Source organism: Lagenorhynchus albirostris, chromosome 15 (genome assembly GCF_949774975.1).
Source record: "Lagenorhynchus albirostris chromosome 15, mLagAlb1.1, whole genome shotgun sequence".
Taxonomy (NCBI): domain Eukaryota; kingdom Metazoa; phylum Chordata; class Mammalia; order Artiodactyla; family Delphinidae; genus Lagenorhynchus; species Lagenorhynchus albirostris.
Window position 1 is genome coordinate 78,670,907 of NC_083109.1, and position 20,653 is coordinate 78,691,559.

General features: G+C 48.3%; 1 protein-coding gene across 1 annotated transcript; it reads left to right on the plus strand.

Moving 5' to 3' along the window:
* The first annotated feature begins 3,261 nt into the window (after nt 1–3,261).
* On the plus strand, nt 3,262–10,953 carry TBL2 (transducin beta like 2). The gene is made up of 7 exons (XM_060123362.1): nt 3,262–3,422; nt 4,892–5,022; nt 5,283–5,467; nt 5,955–6,106; nt 6,436–6,562; nt 6,922–7,074; nt 7,308–10,953. Exons 1-7 carry the CDS (start codon nt 3,293–3,295, stop codon nt 7,768–7,770), a joined length of 1,341 nt encoding a protein of 446 aa, XP_059979345.1. The 5' UTR covers nt 3,262–3,292; the 3' UTR covers nt 7,771–10,953.
* Nucleotides 10,954–20,653: the final 9,700 nt, after the last annotated feature.

Here is a 20,653-nt window from a genome sequence, read left to right on the forward strand (position 1 = left end):
TTTGTTTGTTTTTTTTTGTTTGTTTTTTTGGTTGCATTGGGTGTTCATTGCTGCGCACAGGCTTTCTCTAGTTGCGGTGAGCGGGGGATACTCTTCGTTGCGGTGTGCAGGCTTCTCATTCTGGTGGGTTCTCTTGTTGCGGAGCACAGGCTCTAGGTGCACGGGCTTCAGTAGTTGCGGCATTGCGGGCTCAGTAATTGTAGCACATGGCTTAGTTGCTCTGCGGCACGTGGGATCTTCCAGACTAGGGCTCGAACCTGTGTCCCCTACAATGGCAGGTGGATTCTTAACCACCATGCCACCAGGGAAGTCCAGAATATCACTTTTATGTAGACTCTTACATTAGCCTCTCGTATCCCTTACAGCTACAACTCAGACTTAAAAGTACATTTGAATAAGTTGGGCCTTTTAAAAATCTTCTTGAGCAGGTCTAGTCTAGGCCAATTAAATCAGAATCCCTGTCTGTTGGGAATTAGACATAAGCATTTTTAAAGGTGATTCCAATATGCGTTCAAGGTTAAGAACCACTGTAATGAGCTTTGAGCTGAAAATAACCTACATCTGGGGCTCAAGTTAGTTTAAAGCATTGGTTCTTACACTTTAGCGTACATCAGAATCACTTAGAAGGCTTGTTAAAATACAGATTGCCAGGCCTCCACCTCCAGAATGTCTGACTCAGCAGATATGGGATGAAGTCTAAGAATTTGCATTTTAATGATGCTGGTTCAGGCCCACACTTTGAGAACCACTGCTTAAACAATGAGGAAATGCATCGTTTTACCTAACACAGAGGCCAGAGGTAGAGAGGCTCCAATCAATGCAAGGTGAATCTTCAATTGCAAATTGAAGTTGTGCCTTCCATTGCTTCTCTGGCTCTTGCTTGCCTCTGATGAGGCCAGGTTTCTAGCAGATGGTCAAGGTGCTTTGCGACTGAGCCCTGCTATCCCTCCAGCCACACCTTTGCTCATGCTTTCCTTTCCCTCCTAGAATTCCCTTTTACCCTCTGTCTCCCCCTGTCTAAATGCCCACCCCTGAAGGTACAGCTGAATCTCACTGCCCTCAAAATCCATCGGCAGATCTCCCTCCCTGACCTGCCCAGTTTTCCCCTCTTCTGTCATTACTAACGTCCTTCTGAGTGTTAGCCTTGGATTCCAGCTGGGCTGTAGGAACTTGAGGGTAAGAGCAAGGCCCTTACCACAGCCCAGTGGCAAGGTGGGAAGGATAAGGATCTTGGAGTGTAGCAGACCCCAGTTTGACTCTGGTTCTATCCCTGGCTTCCTTGTTGACCTTGGGTAAGTTACTTGACCTGAGCCTAGTTGTGTGGTTTTTTTTGGTTTGGTTAAAGTTATTTCATGGCCTCACCTGTCTTAAAGACCACTATAAAGATCAACTGAACTTACAATGTAAAAGAATCTGGTAGTCTCAGCTGAGCCGTAGCCCTACTCTTGCTTGTCCCCCACATCGACAGACTGGAGTCACAGACCTGCACATGTTCCCAGGTTCACTCTTTATCTGTGTCACCTCTGGAAAATCACTTAATGAGCATCTCCTAGAGCATCAGTCCCCTAATCTGTGGGGTGGGAACGTGAGAAGATTAAATGAAATGCAAAGCTCCTGGATCAGTAAATGTCACCTGCAAAATGCTTGGTGAATGAAATTCTGAAACGTACCCCTTTGTCTCTAGGAGAAAGTGGTTCATGGCTGGGCCTTCGGTTCTAAATAGCAAATTAAGGAGGAAAAGCCCCAGAATGCTCTGGACACCCCCTCCTAGCCCTCTCCACCCCACTGCCCACAGCTGAGTCAATGCCAGTCTCCCCTTCTCCCCTCACCAAGGACAAAAGGGAAGGAAGTGAGGCCACTTCACTTGCTCTCTGACTGGATCTGTCTCCTCACCCGAGGTTGTGGGTGAGTCCGTCTGTCATCTAGTCTCTGCAGCAGCCTCTGTCCTCATAGGATCCTTCTAAAGGCCAGAGGACCTGCACTGCCAGGAAGGGCTCCCTGGTGGCCATGGAAACGTTTGAATCTGGCATCCCTGACCCTGGCATTTCGACTCGCTCTGGGGTGTGGGCCTGGGAGGCCCACGGAGCATGCTTGTTCTGGGAATATTCCCTCTCGAGCTAGTCTGCTCCAAATTCTATCACTAGTCTTTCAGAATATCTCTTTTTTTGGTGAATAAACTCTGTAGATTGTATTAATGCCAATTTCCTGGTTTTGATATTGCACTATAGTTATGCAAGATGTTACCATTGGGGGAACCTGGGTAAAGGATACATGGAACCTTCCTCTTCATTTTTTTTCCCAACTACCTGTGAATCTATAATTATTTCAAAATTAAAAGTGTCTTGTTTAAAATCACCTTTTCAACTTCCTTTCTATCCCCAGGACACCCTGAGTCCAGGCTCTTATCACCTCCCTCTTGAACCCTTGCAACCACCTCTTGGTTTTCCTTCTGTCTTTGGTCTTGGCACACACTAGTCCATCCAAAGAATCTCCAAGACCCCGATTTTGAGCTATCTCACCCTGAAATAACCACCAGAATCTACTCTCTGTTTGCTGGATTGAGCTGGCACTCAAGGCCCTCCAGACCTTTCCAATCTTACCTGCTACTTTTTTTTTTTTGGCCCATGCCGCGAGGCTTGCGGACTCTTAGTTCTCCGACCAGGGATCGAACCTGTGCCCCCTGCAATGGAAGCGTGGAGTCCTAACCACTGGGATGCCAGGGAACTCCCTTACCTGCTACTTTTTATTTTGCTCATGCCCTGCCTCCACACAGCATTCTCCTGCTCAGGAGGATGAGGCTGTCCCACCTCCTAATTCCAGAAATACCCTTTCCCTTCTCCATTAACAGTAAAAGCCCATCTGAATTTCCCCTGATACTAAGAAGACTTTCCCACCTGTTGAATGGGAGTAATAATAGGTCCCATGGCTCCTTGAAAGGATCCAATGTGATGACGACTGGAATAACGCCTTTAATAACGATTATCAGTAAAGTCTTCAAGGGGAGGCCAGAGCAGAGTCTGCATCACCTGCCCCCTACCCAGTGAGGCCACACAGCCTCAATGGCCAGACGAACTTAAATAGCCAGGCCGCGTCCTTCCGGATGCCCGACGGTCAGGCCCCGCCCCTCGGGACGCTCCACCAACAGGCCCCGCCCCCGAGACGGGCCAAAGACCAGGCCGCGCCCCTCGGGACGCACTAACGGCCAGGCCCCGCCCCACGTACGTGCACCGCCCTGCGGAGACGTGCAGGCCCTCGCGAGGCCAGAGGCTGAGGTGGCAGCGACTGTGCCGACATGGAGCTGCTGCAGATGCCGGAGTTGATGGGGCTGTCGCTGTTGCTCGGGCTGCTGGCCCTGATAGCGACGGCGGCGGTAGCGCGGGGGTGGCTGCGCGCGGAGCAGGAGACATGCGGCCGGTCGGCAGGTTAGTGGGGCGGGGGCGCGTGGGGGCGACCCACCGGACCTGTCGCTCCCGGCCTCCCCGGGGTCCGACCGGCCGTTTGGGCCTGCGGGGGTGCCAGAGATCCCGCCCTCCCTCCGGCCTCAGTTTCTCCTCTTGGGACATCAGTTTCACTTTGGGACGACCTGTTAGAACCTAGGCCCCGCGCTACCGAGCTCTCCGTGGCCGAGGCTAAGCCGCCTGCCCTCGGACCTGAGCTTCTCCCCGGGGCTGCTGCGGGGACGCTAGGAAACTCTCCAGCGCGCTCCTTGTTCGTTATTTTCTGAAAACGGGGAGGAGGGGATGGACATTCATTTGTGAACGCTCTGGTTCCCCGACATGCAGCATTTATTGAGTACCTGCCACCTCCTGTAGGCTTCGGGGTCTTTTCCTTTAGGGAGTCCAGCGTCGGGTAAAAAAGAACAGGTGAAACTGTAAGGGAAAAATATAGTGTAGTAGGTTTCATAGGAAGGTCAGTACTAGACACAGGAAACCCAAAGGTGGGAGTGGTCAGCCCTGCTTTTGTCGGTGGGCGGGGGGGTGTCAAGTAGGGAACACTTGACGTGGGGTCTTGAAGGATAGACGTGTAAGAGTTTGCCAGGAGGCCAAGAGAGGGCGAATATTCCTGGCAATGGCAACATGCGTGAAACCAAGGAGGCCTGGAACAGCATTTGGTTTGACTGTAGTGGGAGGGGAGAGGGGAGGGCTTGTTAGACAAGGCTGGAGAGGCAAGCGGAGGGCAGGTAGATTTGTCTTTGTATGTGGCCTCGGAGCTTTCTTCCTGTAGGAATTGAGGAGCATCTGTAGCGATCTAACATATGCCAGCTTTGCTCCTGGCCTGATTTTCAATTAAATTAGCTATTTGATACAAAAATGACTGGCACCATTTCCAGCACATGGGATGTACTCAACTCACGTCAACTACCTCTCACCTCTGGGTTCTCTCTGGGATTCCTTTGAGCCCTTTAATGCTTGTGTTGGGTACTGTGCTTGTCATTTTGTATATATTATCTCACCCAATTCTCAACTTCTCTTTTAGAAAACCAAGGCCCAGGGCAATTACCTGAGATCAGGGTCACTAGATTCCGGTGTGCACATTATCCCCCACTTAGAGATGTCTGGCCAAGAATCTGCATTCCACTGGCCATTCTGTGTACTTGCTGAGCTGTGCCTGCCCTGAGAGGGCGCCTTTTCTGATGTGCAACGAGGTGCTCTATGGTTATGTTATATACACTAACAGCAAGCAGCCTCCTCAGGGTCACTCAGTGGTAGAGATGCAATGCAAACCCAGGTCTGATTCCACAAAGCCTCTGTTTTTTCCCATATCCCTCTCTTCTTGAGGACAGGGGCCATATCTGGTCATCTCTTGTGCCTCTATTCAGTGCCAATCATAGGTGGTCAGTAAGTGCTTATCGAGTGAGTGAATGGACGAATGACATGGGCCTTCCTTATAGGCCAAAGAGCAAATGGACTTCCACCTGACAAGTCCTTGAGATCCAAGAAGCAGAAACAACATCAGCGGGTTCACAAGGAAAAGCCTCAGCAACACAACTTCACCCACCGCCTCCTGGCTGCAACACTGAAGGTACATGGTGCCCACGCACAGGACATGTATACAGAGACTCACACCCCCGTAGACTTTTCCTTTGTAGTATTCCGTGCATGTTACAGACCCCTCTGCCTCTGACCAAAATCAGTGGGGATGCCCCATCCTATCCCTTCTCATCACATCCCATCAGCAGCTTGCTGTTAATCTAAGCAACAGGGCTCCAGAATCATGGCTGCATGGGTTTCCCCATTTGCCCAGGGGGTTCCTGTTCATACTTGCTGCAACCCTTCCCCTAGAGCCACAGTGGGAACATATCTTGCATGGACTTTAGCAGCAATGGCAAGTACCTGGCCACCTGTGCAGATGACCGTACTGTCCGCATCTGGAGCACCAAGGACTTCCTGCAGCGGGAGCACCGCAGCATGAGAGCAAATGTGGAGCTGGACCATGCCATCCTGGTGCGCTTCAGCCCTGACTGCAGGTGGGACAGGAGGGATCCCCAGGTTTGCCTGCAGAAGCCCTGACCCAAGCTTATGTCCTTCCCATACCTTGTGTAGGGTAGTGAGGGGGGACCCAGGGTCTCCCTTGAGGTGGCAGAAAGGGAACATCCAGACAGCTTGAACACCGCCTGAGGCTCCTTGGAGGCCTGTGGAGCTACATAGCAAGGAAGCAGAGAGGGGAAGATCTCTTCCTCCTTGGGAAGTACCAAAGCCTGACTTCCAGAGTAGTCTTGGAAGCTCTCGTGGTTTTCTAAACCCTAGAGAGAAGCTAAAGGAGCCAGAGCTATGAGAGGCTTACCTTGTAAGGAGTTTTAAGAGATTTTGAATTAAGGGTTTAAGTTGTGAGGCTGGACTATAAGTCCTGAAGGGAGATCTTGGTTTTCCTCAGAGCCTGCCTAGCATAGGACCTGGCACACACAGGTCTCTGTGCCCAAAGGAGTGAGAGACTTGTCTGCTCCCTGTCTCTAGAGCATTCATCGTCTGGCTGGCTAACGGAGATACCCTCCGTGTCTTCAAGATGACCAAGCGAGAGGATGGGGGCTATACTTTCACGGCCACCCCAGAGGACTTTCCTAAAAAGCACAAGGCAGCCATCGTCAACATTGGCATTGCTGACACAGGTGAGGCACTCAGAGGATGGTGCTTGCCCAAGGCAAGAGGGAATGGACCCAGTTTTACTTACTGAGTGAGCGAATGCAGCCTGAGAGTTATGCTTGGCCCCAGTGTGACAAAAAGGGCCCTGGCTCTGGGCTCCCCTGGAGTCCTGGGAGCCACAGCAAGTCCCCTGGGGGAGGCAGGTAATAGCCACAGTCTTCAGCCAAATCCTTATCTGTGGTGACCCTTGGCTTGGGAGGGAAGTGTGGATACATTACACTGGGCAGCAGATGCCTGCATAAGTCAGTCGATCAGGTCATGGACCTCAGCCCATGGCACTCCTCTCGCCCTTCAGGGAAGTTCATCATGACTGCTTCCAGTGACACAACTATCATCATCTGGAATCTGAAAGGTCAGGTGCTGTCCACCATCAACACCAACCAGATGCACAATACATTTGCTGCTATATCCCCTTGTAGCAGGTGAGGAAGGAGGGACTTTGGCCTCGGGCATGGGCAGAGGTTGGGGCTGGGGGGCTGGGGACAGAGCAGAGAGCCAGCTTCAGAGAGCAGAAGGGGCAGGCAGTGTGGAATCAGGACACCTAGATTCAAGTCCTTAGTCTCTATTTCTCCATCCATAGTTTTTAAGAGGTTGGGGTGGGGGTACTAAGTATCTTACAGCCTGGCTGTGAGGATGGACTGAGGTCATGTATAAAAGCAGTTTTCAAAGGTAGCGTTTTAGGCACAAGATTAATTAACTTTCTCAGGAAAAAGTTTTGGCGGATTTGCAGAAAAAGATGCCCTTAAAATTAAGTTTTAATGCAACCTGGGTTGTATGGCAGGTTTGTGGCCTCGTGTGGCTTCACCCCAGATGTAAAAGTTTGGGAAGTCTGCTTTGGGAAAAAAGGGGACTTCCAGGAGGTTGTGCGAGCCTTTGAACTGAAGGGCCACTCTGCAGCCGTCCACTTCTTCGCTTTCTCCAATGACTCCCGGAGGTGAGTGACTCCTCTCTGATTTCTTACACGTGACTTGCAGCCCCTCTTGGCGTCCAGGATCCTTCTGCCATTCTCTGCAGTGGCTCTGAAGTTGCGGGGGGAGGGTGCCTGGCCCGCAGCAGGAAGTAGACATAGCAGTGGAGTTGGCTTCCTAGCTGGCGTCCCTAGCACTGTCCCAGTGCCCTCCCCTCCAGGGTGTGTTGGGGCTAGAGCCGTGACTTTCCCTGCTGCAGGATGGCCTCTGTCTCCAAGGATGGTACGTGGAAACTGTGGGACACAGATGTGGAATACAAGAAGCAGCAGGACCCCTACTTGCTGAGGACAGGCCGTTTTGAAGAAGCAAGCACCATGCCGTGCCGCCTGGCACTCTCGCCTGACGCCCAGGTTTTGGCTTTGGCCAGTGGCAGCAGCATTCATCTCTATAACAGCCGGCGGGGTGAGAAGGAGGAGTGCTTCGAGCAGGTCCATGGGGAGTGTATCAGTGACTTGTCCTTTGACGTCACTGGCCGGCTTCTGGCCTCCTGTGGGGACCGCGCAGTGCGGCTCTTCCACAACACCCCTGGCTACCGGGCAGTGATGGAAGAAATGCAGGGCCTCCTCAAGCGGGCCTCCAATGAGAGCACCCGCCAGAGGCTACAGCAGCAGCTGACGCAGGCCCAGGAGGCCCTGAAGAGCCTGGGTGCCTTGAGGAAGTGACTCATGGGAGGGCACAGCAGGAAGGATCTGGCCTTCTGCCTTCGCTGTCCCGGCTCTTCCCAAGTACTCCCCAGCTGGAAGCCTTTTGAAAGGGGTGTGCTGATTTTCTTAATGGTGACTCCTCTCTCCTTTTTCCCATTGAAACTATTCTTGCCTACTTAGATCTCTCTCTCTCTTCTTGCTGGTGTGACTCCTGGCCTTACTTGACCTCCCAGGCTAACGACCAAGGTGCTTCTCTTTTTCCTGGGCCCAAGGGGTGGAATCTGTCTTCACCAGGCACTGAGGAGAGTGGTAATTAGAAGAGAAAGAGAGAACATGGTCTTTGACCTTGTGGCAACACACCCTGCTATCCAAAGAAGTGTGTAATTGTGGGACTTCCCTGACGGTCCAGTGGTTAAGACTCTGTGCTCCCAATGCAGGGGGCCTGGGTTTGATCCCTGGTCGGGGAACTAAGGAAAAAAAAAAACGACAAAGAAGCTTGTAACTGTGGAGGCAAAACCTGGGGAACACCTGAGTACTAACCAGCAGTCTTGCAGGGATGGGAGATTGGGAAATCTTCCAATTCCATAACTGTGGTATGGCTCAGGGAAAGGCTGATCTTAACCCAGCAAAGCACCTAACTTCATCAAAAAGTGATTAAGGGATTCATTCTGTGCCTCAGTTTTCTTATTTGTGAAATGGAGAATAATTATCTCTTGACCTCATTACAAAGATGTTGTGAGAGTATGAGGGTATGAAGTCCCTAGATTTGGAAGAAGAGTAGAAAAGAGTCATAACATATGTTACCTGTTGTTGCATATCAGTTATTAACTACAGGGTTAAAACAGGGCAGTTTGAAACTCAATTAGAAAGAAACATATCCCTTGGGAAAGCCAAGTTTCTGGGACTTGATCATACATTTCATATCTGGTTCTGCTTTAAGTTGTGTGGGAGAATCATAGAATCCCGAGATAGGGCTCTTCTCTTCCAGGAGGTTATATCCTGTTTGAGGAGAACTTCTTTTCAGTTCACCAGACATTTGAGTGCCTACTCTGTGCCTAGCACACAGCACTGGACCCTGGAGATAAGTATGAATAAGACATGGTTTCTGCCATCAGAGGTGGCAGGTGGGAGAGGGGTTCACATGCCCGTGAAGTGCTTTTGTTAGTTTATTCATAGCTGGAGAAGGCTGTTGTAAAAGTCAAAGCGAGAGAGAGGATTGAATCAGGACAGAGGCAATGAATATGGAGTTGAAGTTGAAGGGTAGATTTGATAGATTAGGTATTTAGCAGTTCAAATTTTGGGACTTTGAGGACTGCTTGGATGTGAGATGGAAATGAGGAATCTTAGGAAGACTTGAGCCTAGGGAAAATTTACTCATCCAGAATAAATTCTTCCTCCCTCTCCCTAAAACTGGGACCTCTGCTAGTCACCCCCAACTCATAGAGATATTTGAACAAGTCACAGCCTTGGAGTTATCCTTAGTTACTCCCTTTTCATACTCTCTCCGCCCTACTGCACTACTGCCGTCCACTCCACCAGAAAATTCTTTTGGTTACATTCCAGTTTATATCCTGAATCTGCTACCTCTCTCCATCTTTTCTGTTACCATCCTGGTTCTAGCCACTGTCACCTACTGGACTGCTATAACATAGCTTCCTCATTGGCCTCCCTACTTCCTCTCTTGCCTTGTTAAGTCACTTTTCTACGTAGCAGGGTGATCTTTTAAAAATGTAAACCAGATCCCATTGTTCCCAAGTTAAAACCCTGAAAAGACACCCCATCACAGTTGGAATAAAATCCAAAACTCTCACCATGGCCTACAGGTCCTATGTAATCTGGCTTCTTCCTTCCTCCGTGACCTTGTTACCACTTCTCTCCACCAAGCCAAGTTATTTCCAGCCTCGAGGGGGACTTGTGCCTATGCTTTTCCCTTTGCTTAGAAGCATTTTTTTTTCTTCTGTTGGCAGTCTTGTCATGCTTGTCATAATTCAGTTCTCAGTTTCGATTATACTTCAGAGAAACCCTCCCTGACCACCCAATCTGAAGTAGCCCTTTACACCAATCATATCACATCCATCACATTAGCTTATTTTATTTTATTTTGCATTATTTAATGCTATCTGAAATTACCTTGTTTGGATATTTGTTGGCTTCAGGGGTTTTCAGTTTAAATGATTATGGATGTCAAGTGGGTAATATAAGTGGATGATTTGGGCCACAGTCTGGGTGTAAGACAGTAGGAAATGGAACTGAAGTGATCTCTAGGGGGCATGTGTCCTGGGTAAGGGGCAGGCGTGGCTGCGACTTAATATTCAGGATTCCAGCAGAAGTTGCCTGTTTCAGAGAAGCTAGAAGTTGGCAATTCATTATAAACAGAAAAACTTAGGCACTGTGGGGACCAAACAGAATGCTACTGTGGGCAGGATGCAGACCAGCAGTCTCATTGGCAGCTTCTGGATTGTTCATTAACCCACTGGAATGTGACAAGACTCCTTGTCGGTCTTATTTGCTCTGTATCCCACACGCAGTACCTGGGATAGAGTAAGCACTCAATAAATGTTGAACTCAAACCAGAGCAGTTGACAGAAATTTCAGTACCCTCTGTGTATTGTGGTTTTATGTTCCTAAGAATAGACTTCTGATTGATAATACTATGCACCTGGGTCCTGGTGAATACTTGCTTTCTGATTGTTTGAAGAATGAGACTAAAACACTTTGCATATCTGCTTGGCTCTGGCTTTACTCTCATATATCCAGGAGAGGAAGTGACCACAGAATGTTGAGTTACGGAAGTCAGAAGTCTTCAGTTCCAATTTCAGCTGGGGCACTTACTGACTTGAGACCTTGAACAGACAGATCACTTGACCTCTCTGAGTTCGTTTCCTCATCTGTAAAATGGGAATAAATCCTGTCCTTCGTGCTTTGCAGGGCTATGAACTTCTAATAAGATGAATGAAAGCACTACAGAAAAGTCAATACAGAGACTTCCTGAGGACAGAAAGCTCCTCTCACTAAAGATGAGGCTGCTTCTCTTGTAAGCATGGAGAAGTTACCTAGATACTCCTGTAGCCTAGAGGCCACCGTGCTTTTTTGGTAAAAAATCCTTGTGTGTGAAGGCAGTGTTAATACTTAAATATTACTATTTCAATGTGTGTAGGTTTGAAATTTTTCAAAATAAAAATTTGGGGAAATATTTTAAAATGGTGCTTTATAGATTATTTTTATCAGTCATCAAAAATAGAAAAAAATATTTAAACCACAAAAGTGCACATCTAAAGGCCTGTTGATAGTCTTCATCAATTTCAATTAAGGTAATGAGAATACTCTTATTTAAAAGATGTTCTGGGGGATTCCCTGGCCGTTCAGTGCTTAGGACTCCATGCTTCCACTGCAAGGGGCACGGGTTCGATCCCTGGTCGGGGAACTAAGATCCCGCACGCTGCACTGTGCAGCCAAAAACAAAAAAGATGTTCTGCAATTAGAGATTATAGGAGGTAAGTAGGAAGCACATACTCTGGTGATGAGTTATCAATGATGGTGGGTTGGGACTTCCCTGGTGGCCCAGTGGTTAAGACTCTGTGCTCCCAATGCAGGGGGCCCGGGTTCGATCCCTGGTCAGGGAGCTAGATCCCGCATGCATGCCGCAACTAAGAGTTCGTATGCCACAGCTAAGGAGCCCGCCTGCCGCAACTAAGACCTGGTACAACCAAATTAATATTTTTTAAAAATGATTATAGGTTATATCAGAGACCCAACATTGCCCCAAATTGGCCACATATCTAGAAACAATAATTTGGGATTCATGTTCTCCTCTACAAAATTCCAGAAATATGAGTCTTCCAGGTGATCCTGGCTTGTTTTGAGCACACAGCTCTTGAGGCTGAGGCCCACTGATAGAACAGGTTGGCACTGCAGAATCAGCCACAGCAACCGAAAGCATGATTCATACACACAAACCTGGGAATGTCTTCTTGAGATTGTGACTGTATGTCCAAGTCTTCATTTCTTCAAGCTTCCAACTCTGATCCCAGGGTTCAGGGCAATTGGAAAATGAATGTGGTTTCCACTTGCTTTCTATTCAGTATACATACCCAGTTTGAGTCCATTTTCATTTTCTTGGTCACATTAATAGTGGCTAACGTTGAGTGCGAAGCCTTCAATCCCTACCAACTCACTATTGTTTTTGCCTCAGCAAAACCCAGTAACCAACCACATCTTAGTTTTTATTTGGTGAAGTCCCACTTCCCCAAATCTTAATCTGTACAATTTATAGGGGATAGACCCAGACCCTCCATGGTGGGCATATAACCAATCAGCATATTCCTGGACTTCGCCAGAACTCTAGAAAAGTGAAAATATGTTTAATTTTCTGCTGGGATTGCTTAGTAAGTTGGATGTAAAGAAACTATGTGTAGTCCTGTCCAAGAATGAAGCCAACACAGGAAAGCAGCCAAAGATGTAGAGAGGTGCTGTGCTGAGGATGCTGCTTGTTTAGACAGCTGGATCCAGACACACCTGAGGTTGCCACCACTGGACTGTCAGTTACAAGAGCCAATAGATTCCTGTTTATGATGGTCCGTTGGAGTTGGGATACTCTTACTTGCAACTGAGAGAGCCTTGACATCAGTATTATTAGAGAGTCCAAGTAAATTGCCCAAGGCACATAACCAATAAATGGCTTGCCCAGATCTTCAAGTTTAGGTCTATCGAGTACTAAAATACATTCCTTTAGGGAATTCCTTAGCGGTCCAGTGGTTACGACTCTGCCCTTTCACTGCCGAGGGCATGGGTTCAGTCCCTTGTCGGGGAACTAAGATCCCACAAGCTGTGCTGTCCGGCCAAAAAAATAATTAAAAAAATAAATTCCTTTCATTTGCAAAGCCATAGGCAAGAATACAAATGAAGGCCCACATGCCATGCCATGTCTTAATATTTCTTATAAATTAAGCCAAGCTCAAATATGTTCTGTCCTCCTACCTTCATATAACTTCCTGGAAGGCCAAGTTCAAATTTAGAATACTCAGACTCAGGTCTGTGCCACAAAGTGTTGTCAAAGCCAACCATCCCATGATCAAGGCCGTCCCCCTTTTCCCACCTGATTCTTTCCCACATTGCAAGAGATACCCCAGCCCGCACCTCACATGCCATCATATCCCTGCAAGACACCACCCGCCCCTTGGCCACCAACCGCTCGGGCCTTAGGGTGTGCACCATGGCAGCCCCACCTTTGGGAGAATGGACCTGGTGAGAGGCTGGTACAAGCCCTTGAAGCAGGCTTGTGTCTGTTTGGACAGGGAGTCCAGGGTCTAGTGGATGAGATGATGACAAAAGCTCTGGGTGGTCACATTTCCCTGGTCCTGCAACTGTGCCTTGTGGGGAGGGGCATGGCAGGAGGAGGGCCAGGGCAGGTCCCTCCGGAGGAGTCCTCTTTGCCCACATCTAACACTATTAACACTGTGTTTACCACACTCCATCTTTTCCCTGCAATTCCAAGTTCACTATGCTAAGCTCTCCTTAACACGTCAGAAATGTAATACAGTATTTTATTGTGAGTTCCTGGGGGTTCAACCAGGTATGTATCAGAGTTTTTCCAAAAGTTCTGGATACGTGAAAGCAATCTTGTGCGTTTTCTTTACCGGTATCTGTGGTCTGATTACTGACTCTCCATTCTCACCTTCAAATTCTTCCAAGCATCCCAGAGACCAGCTGCACCCAGGGTACCAACATGGAAACCATGTACACCTTGATCCTTCATCACAGTCCTAACCACTGGGCCGCCAGAGAATTCCTATACCCTTTGATTCAAAAGCCCTCTTTTGCATAGTTTCTGCACCCAATACTCAGTGCTTGCCACTGGCAAGCAAAGATGGATAGATGGCATTCCTTCCATCCAAAAGGCGCTTGATCTGGTATCAGGAAATACAATAATAGTAACAACAGCAAATACTGAGTATGTGTTAGGCAAGGTTGTAAGTGCTCTGTACACATTAGGCTATTTAAGCTTCACCACATCCTACTGGGTAGATATTGCTATTCCTATGTTAGAGATGGTGAAACTGAGAAACGAAGAGGTTAAGGGACTTCCCTAAGTGACAGAGTTAGGATATGAACTTGGCTCCAGCACTTGTGTTCTCAACGCACTCTTATGCAGCCTCCCAGCCATGCCTGTACCCAGAACATAGGCCAGAATGTGGTTACCTGCCATCAGCGAGGCACAGCCCTGTGCCCAGTACAGTGCCTGGTACTCAGAAATGACAAAATGAGGACAGCCAGGGTATTACTGAATATCACAGAACCCGTGTGTAGAGGGGTCTGGAAGTAGCAAGAGAGGCTGGAGAGGAAGAAAAAACAGGCTTACTCAGAGAGGCAGATGGGAAACCAGACCCAGTGTCAGGAGGATGGGTAAGGAGAGCTCCCGCCCCTCTCCTTTTTTTCCTTCCTCCCTCCCTCCCTTCCTTCTTTCCTTCCTTCTTTCCTCCCTTCCTTCCTCCCTCCCTTCCTTCCTTCCTTCCTTCCTTCCTTCCTCCCTCCCTCCCTCCCTCCCTCCCTTCCTCCCTTCCTCCCTTCCTCCCTTCCTTCCTTCCTTCCAGGGATAGTTGCTAAACATCTTCCATGGGCTATATTTGGAGTATACAAGATGTTTCCTCCCTGTGGCTGTGGGGAGAAGGAAGGCCTGGATGTACATGACTAGGTTACAGGTCTCAAATAAATAATATTTTTGTTTTCTTGTTTTTTATTTAAGGAGAATATTTAAATAGTAAAACCGGGTCAGAGCTCCTTAGTCTGCCTTGCAGATTCTTTCTGATCAGGGCCTCAGCATTGGCTCCCAAACTGGGCTACACATAAGATCATCTTTTTAAAAATACACTTAATGTACTTGCCTCTTGTTTGGACAAATTTCTGTGATGTGGCAGCAAAACAATGATCCCCACCCCCACCCCCGCCACAAAAATGTCCCCATCCCAATACCTGGGACCTGTGAATTCGTTAGGATACGTGCTGTCTTAGTTTGGGCTGCTGTAACAAAGTACCATAAACTGGATGGCTTAAACAACAGAAATTTATTTCTCACAGTTCTGGAGGATGGGAAGTCCAAGATCAAGTTACTGGCGGATTTGGTGTCTGGTGAGAACCTGCTTGCTGGTTCATAAATGACCATCTTTTCGTTGTGTCCTCACATGGCAGTAAAAGGGCAAGAGAGCTCTCTGGGGTCCCGGTTATAAGGGCATGAATACCAATCATTCATGAGGGCTCGACCCTCATGACTGAATTTCCTCCCAAAGGCCCCTCTTAATTAAAAAAAATGTTTTTGGCCGTGCCGCACAACATGCGGAATCTTAGTTCCCTGACCAGGGATGGAACCCTCACCCCCTGCGGTGGAAGTGCGGAGTCTTAACCACTGGACCACCAGGGAAGTCCCAAAGGCCCCTCTTAATACCATCACACTGGGGGTTAAGATTTCAAAGTATGAATTTTGTGGTGTCACATTCAGTCAGTCCACTGCACATGCCAAAGGGGAATTAAGGTAGCAGATGGAGTTAAGGTCACTAATCAGCTGGCTTTAAAATAGAGAGATTATCCTGTATTATCTGAGTGGGCCCAATGTAATCACAAGGACACAATGTCCTTAAAGGTGGAAGAGGCTGGCAGAAGAGAAAGTCAGAGAGATGGCAGCAGGAGGAGGACTCAGCCTGATGTTGTTGTCCTTGAAGATGGAGGAAGGAGCCATGAACCAAGGAAAGTGGGCAGCTCCTAGAAGCTGGAAAAGGAAAGGAAACAGATTTTCTGCTAGAGCCTCTAGGAAGGAATGAACCTTGAGCTTGGCCCACTGAGATCCCTATCAGACTTCTAATCTACAAAATAACACACTTCTGCTGTTTAAGCCAATAAGTTTGTTGTGATTTGTCACAGCAGCAACAAAGAACAAATAAAACATCAAAGTACAGAATAATGCACAGAGTGTGCTGCAACCAGTTGTGTGAATATGTACTTTTGCACATATGTTTGTAAACAAGACGAGTGGGTCTCGACATTGGCTGTACATTAGGGTGATCTGGAAAGCTTAAGAACAAATCCCAATGGCCTGGCTGCAGTCCTGTAAATCAGAACCTCTAGGAGCGGGGGGACGGGGTAGAAGTACCCAAGCATTAATATCTTTTGAAGCTTCCCACGTGCAGCCAGGTTGAGGCCATTGGTATAGACTGTCTCATCTCTGGAAGGTTAAGCATTGGGGAACAGGGTGACTGTGGGACCAGGGAAGGAAAGAGAGACAGACTTGCTTTTTTTTTTTAATTTTGAACTTCACTGTATACCTTTTTAAAAAAAATTATTTATTTGGTTGCACTGGGTCTTAGTTGCGGCAGGTGGGTCCTTAGTTGTGGTATTTGAACTCTTAGTTGAGGCATGCATATGGGATCTAGTTCCCTGACCAGGGATCGAACCCAGGCCCCCGCGATTGAGAGCACGGAGTCTTAACCACCACACCACCAGGGAAGTCCCTTCACTGTACCCCTTAAAAAAAACTTTTTATCATGGAAAATTTCAGCGTATACAAAAATAGAGTAGTATAACGAACCCCCACGTTTCCATTACCCAGCTTCAACAATTACTAACATTTTGTACCCTTTTAATTTTCTAGCATGTGCATGTTATATATCAAGATAAATAAATAAAATGAAAATAAAATACATGTGCCAAAGCTGTACCACAGAGAAAACCTTGGGGACAGGGCCCAGGAGCCTGTGTTTTTTTTTTTTTGGCATGCGGGATCTTAGTTCCCGGACGAGGGAACGAACCTGCGCCCCCTGCAGTGGAAGCACAGAGTCTTAACCATTGGACTGCAAGGGAAGTCCCCGGAAGCTGCATTTTAACAAGCTTCTTGGGGGTCCTCGTGGTTGGAGCAGCACTGGGCTCTCTCTGCCTCTGACTGGCCATCACTGGCTGTTTTCTTGTTTCTTTCTGGCACTTCTCATTAGCAAGGCATCAAGGACCCATGCCTGTGAATGTTTTGAGGGGTTTTTTGAACCGTTTCCATTTTTAGCCCATGTAACCTCTCTTTTAATGAATTCCAGTAGGTTCAATGTTGCTGCCTAAGGACACACAGGGAGCGCCCACAACCTCCTACAGGTCTCCTTGACTCATCAGGACTGTTGCGTGGGCCTTGGTGGCCTTACAAAGGAGCACAGCCTACAAAGTGGCTTTCAGAGGAAGAAGACCTGACCCAGGTCCTCTGTCTTCTCTCTCAGCCGGGCTCTAACACAACCCAAGAAGGAGAAAAGAGAGAACGTCAGCGTAGTTCAGGCTCTTAGTCTTCAAGGCTTTTCCTCAAACAGATTTTCATAGATGCCAGTGCGGGAGATGAATACACAGGTTCTAGGCTAGAACCACGAGACTCAGCAGGTTCCTCAGACCCTGTCTTCCACTGAAGCAGCCTGGGTGAGGATCTCAGCTTTTTGGGAGGTAAAATAAAAGGAAAGGGCGCTTCCCTGGTGGCGCAGTGTTGAGAGTCCGCCTGCCGATGCAGGGGACATGGGTTCGTGCCCCGGTCCGGGAAGATCCCACGTGCCGTGGAGCGGCTGGGCCCGTGAGCCATGGCTGCTGGGCCTGCGCGTCCGGAGCCTGTGCTCCGCAACGGGAGAGGCCACAACAGTGAGAAGCCCGCGTACCGCGAAAAAAAAAAAAAGGAAAGGGCCGAGAGAGGTAAACGCAATGCTCTACGGGGACCTAAGCAAGGGTGGGATTACATGCTTTTGGAATAATTGTGGAGGAGGTTGAGTCTTAAAAGATGGGTATTTCAGAAGGAGGATGGCAACTGGGGAAGGAGAGGGGGTGGCATTCCTCAGGGGAGAAGCAGTGTGAGTAAGAGCACAGAGGTGATGTGCAGAATCTGTTCAGGGAACAGGTAACAGGTTTATTCAGCTGGAGCTGAGAGTATGGCAGGAGCAATGGCACAGGAAGCCAAAAAGAGAATTTCTGCCTGCAAGGCACTTTGTGGTTTACAAAGCTTGTCCGGTCTCTACCTCACCAGGTCCTTGGTACAAGCCTATGAAGTACAGAGCCATTGTTATTGAAGTCATTTCACAGAAAACAAAACACAGAACAAAACTAGGATTCAGAGTGGTTAAGTGACCTACGCAAAGCCACAAGACAAGTTCATGGCTGAGCTGGGATTCTGACCCAGGGTTTCTGCCTCCTAGCATTCTTTTCCCTGTGACTGAGATCATATTTGGGACCCTGATTAACACTATGGTATGAGGTTGAACTTGGGCAATGGGGAGGCATGGAAAGGATTTTGGAAGAGGCCTGGTTATCAAAGGCGCACTGGCCCTGGACACACGTCCTGGTTGGGGGAGGATTGAGTGCTACCTAGGAGCTAAATCGCTCTGACAAAGAAAGTGGGATGATTTCCAGGTAATGTGGATGGGGCAGAAAGGGAGAAAACAGTTGATGGCAGGCCCTAGAGAGAGCCTGTGGGGAGTTGTGGTCATTCTCTCATTCATTCATTCGATAACACTCTATTAAGCACCTCATCTGTGCCAGGTGCTGTGCTAGGCATCGGGGATGTGCTGGTGAACTTGACGATGGGGTCCCTGCCATCACAGGGCTGCCATTACAGAGGATAGCCAGATAATACAGAGCAAAGGAAAAGTCAAAGAACTTCTAATTGTGATTAAACTTATGATCTTCAGGAATATCCGAGGACGTCCACCCAGGTCATGTGGACTTCAGGCTGGCTTCTCCTACCTGCCTGTGGTGGTTCAGGGGAGCGAGGCTTCCTTCCTCCTGCTTGAAGTGATCTGGGGAAGGCTTCATGGAAGAGGAAGCATCATGGCTGGGAATTCATTCATTTAACAGATACTTAATGATCACCCACTGAGTGCCAGGCTCTGTTCTAGGTGCTAGGGATAATCAGTGAACAAAACAAAAGGGACCATGTTGCTACCTTCATGGAGCTACTGAAAGGAGATAGACAGTAAACAAGACAGGGTAAAGTAGTATATCAGACGGTGCTGAATGCTCTGGAGAAAAATATATTGGGGGAGGGGGATACAGAGTGTGTGTGTGGGATTGCATACTGCAGTCTTAGGGTGGCCAAGAAAGGCTGAATTGAGAGGATAACATTTGAGTAAAGACCTGAAGGAGGTGAGGGAGTGAGCCATGTAAATACGTGTATGCAGAATGGATGATCCAGGTAGAGGGACCCACAGTGCAAAGTTTTACTGGGTGTTTTCAGATGAGCAAGGAGGCCAGCGTAGTTGGAGCAGAGACAGCAAAGGGTAGATTGCCGGTGGTGAGGTCAGAGAATTAATGGGAGGAGGTAGATGGTTGGGGCATTGCAGGTCTCTGTAGCTTTTACTTTGAATGCACTGCTTTGAATGCAAGTTGCCCAAGGTAGAGGTCTGGGCTGCTCATCTCAGCACCCAGCTCTGCATCTAGCACAGGGCTTTCACCTAGAAAATGTCAAGGTGAGATCTCTTTAAAGAGAAGGATGTCAACAGAGGGCATTTGTGCAGGCTTCGGGGAATAGTTGGCAGGTGCCCATTTTGACCAGTCTCTTACACAGAGAGAACTTCAGTGGGAAACAGGTGGGGAATGTAGGGCCAGGTGGACAAATGTGAGCAGGAAACAGGAGGATCACTGGGTCTTCAGGGGATGGCCCGAAGAAGCTGGCGACTGGCAGGGCGGGCTGGAGGAGAGATGGGTGCAGGAGGCTAAAGCATCTGGGAGGAGCAGTGGGCTGTGGAGTAGAGAAACTAGAGGCAAGAAACCTTGGTGTGGGAGTGGGGTGCTGGCCAGCACTTGGACAAGGGTGAGAGAGAAGTGAGACATAAATGTCTGGTGATGTGTGCCTAGACCAGGGGGCCCTATGAACAGAACTGGAGAATTCTAGAGAGCTGGCCTCTCTCACAACACTTAACATGCTCTGCCTCGAGTTTTATTTTCCTCTTGCTTTCCTTATCCTCGCCCAAAGGGCGGGGAGTGTGTCTTACTCATCTTTGCGTCACCCAGTGTCCACTGCTGCAGGGCATATAGCAAGTGCTCAGATAGTTCTTTGGTTCAGTTATTTTGGATCAGTGGCTTTGAGAAACAGACATGCCACCTTTGATCCCGTTATTTCTAGAATCGTTCTTCCCTCCACATGCTAGTTCAGCTCTTCCACTCCTCAAATGCTTATCGAGCCATGATGTTGGTGGATTATGAAAGGGCGAACAGTTATAGAGGCTATGTCAAGTTCAGGATTAGCTAGACATTTCTCTAGGCACACAGAAGGAAGTTCCTCTAGAGCTGAAAGAAGTAGCTGCTACCAAGCAATGCAAACTGTCACTTACTTCCTTTATGTTTCCTGAGGCGGTTGCTCCAGGACCCTCTCTGCATACTGCAAGCATCAATAAATGCCTAGGGTGCTGGGGGAAGACTAGGGAGCTGCGCTGAAGGTTGAACATTCACCCAAACATCTACTGAGCATCTACAGTGTCTGTGGACACAGGACTTAGAGCAATTGCACCTACTGTATTCTCAAAGTTCAACTTCAAGGTCATTTTTCCCCAGATGCCTCTAGACACCCCTCATCTAGATTAGGGTTGTCATAGCACCTTGTACAATACCTCTCTTAGCCTAGCGTTTATAAAATGGCATTTTATTTTTATTATTATTTTTAAAATTTATTTATTTCTATTTATTTATTTTTGGCTGCGTTGGGTCTTCGTTGCTGAGCGTGGGCTTTCTCTAGTTGCAGCGAGCAGGGGCTACTCTTCGTTGGGGTGCATGGGCTTCTCATTGTGGTAGCTTCTCTTGTTGCAGAGCATGGGCTTTAGGCGCGCAGGCTTCAGTAGTTGTGGCACGCGGGCTCAGTAGTTGTGGCGCACAGGCTTAGTTGCTCCAGGGCATGTGGGATCTTCCC

Coding starts and splice junctions, on each gene's coding strand:
- TBL2 (XM_060123362.1), top strand. CDS start 3,293: ATGGAGCTGCTGCAGATGCCGGAGTTGATGGGGCTGTCGCTGTTGCTC. Junction 3,423..4,891: donor GACATGCGGCCGGTCGGCAG/GTTAGTGGGGCG, acceptor CCTTCCTTATAG/GCCAAAGAGCAAATGGACTT. Junction 7,075..7,307: donor TTCTCCAATGACTCCCGGAG/GTGAGTGACTCC, acceptor TCCCTGCTGCAG/GATGGCCTCTGTCTCCAAGG.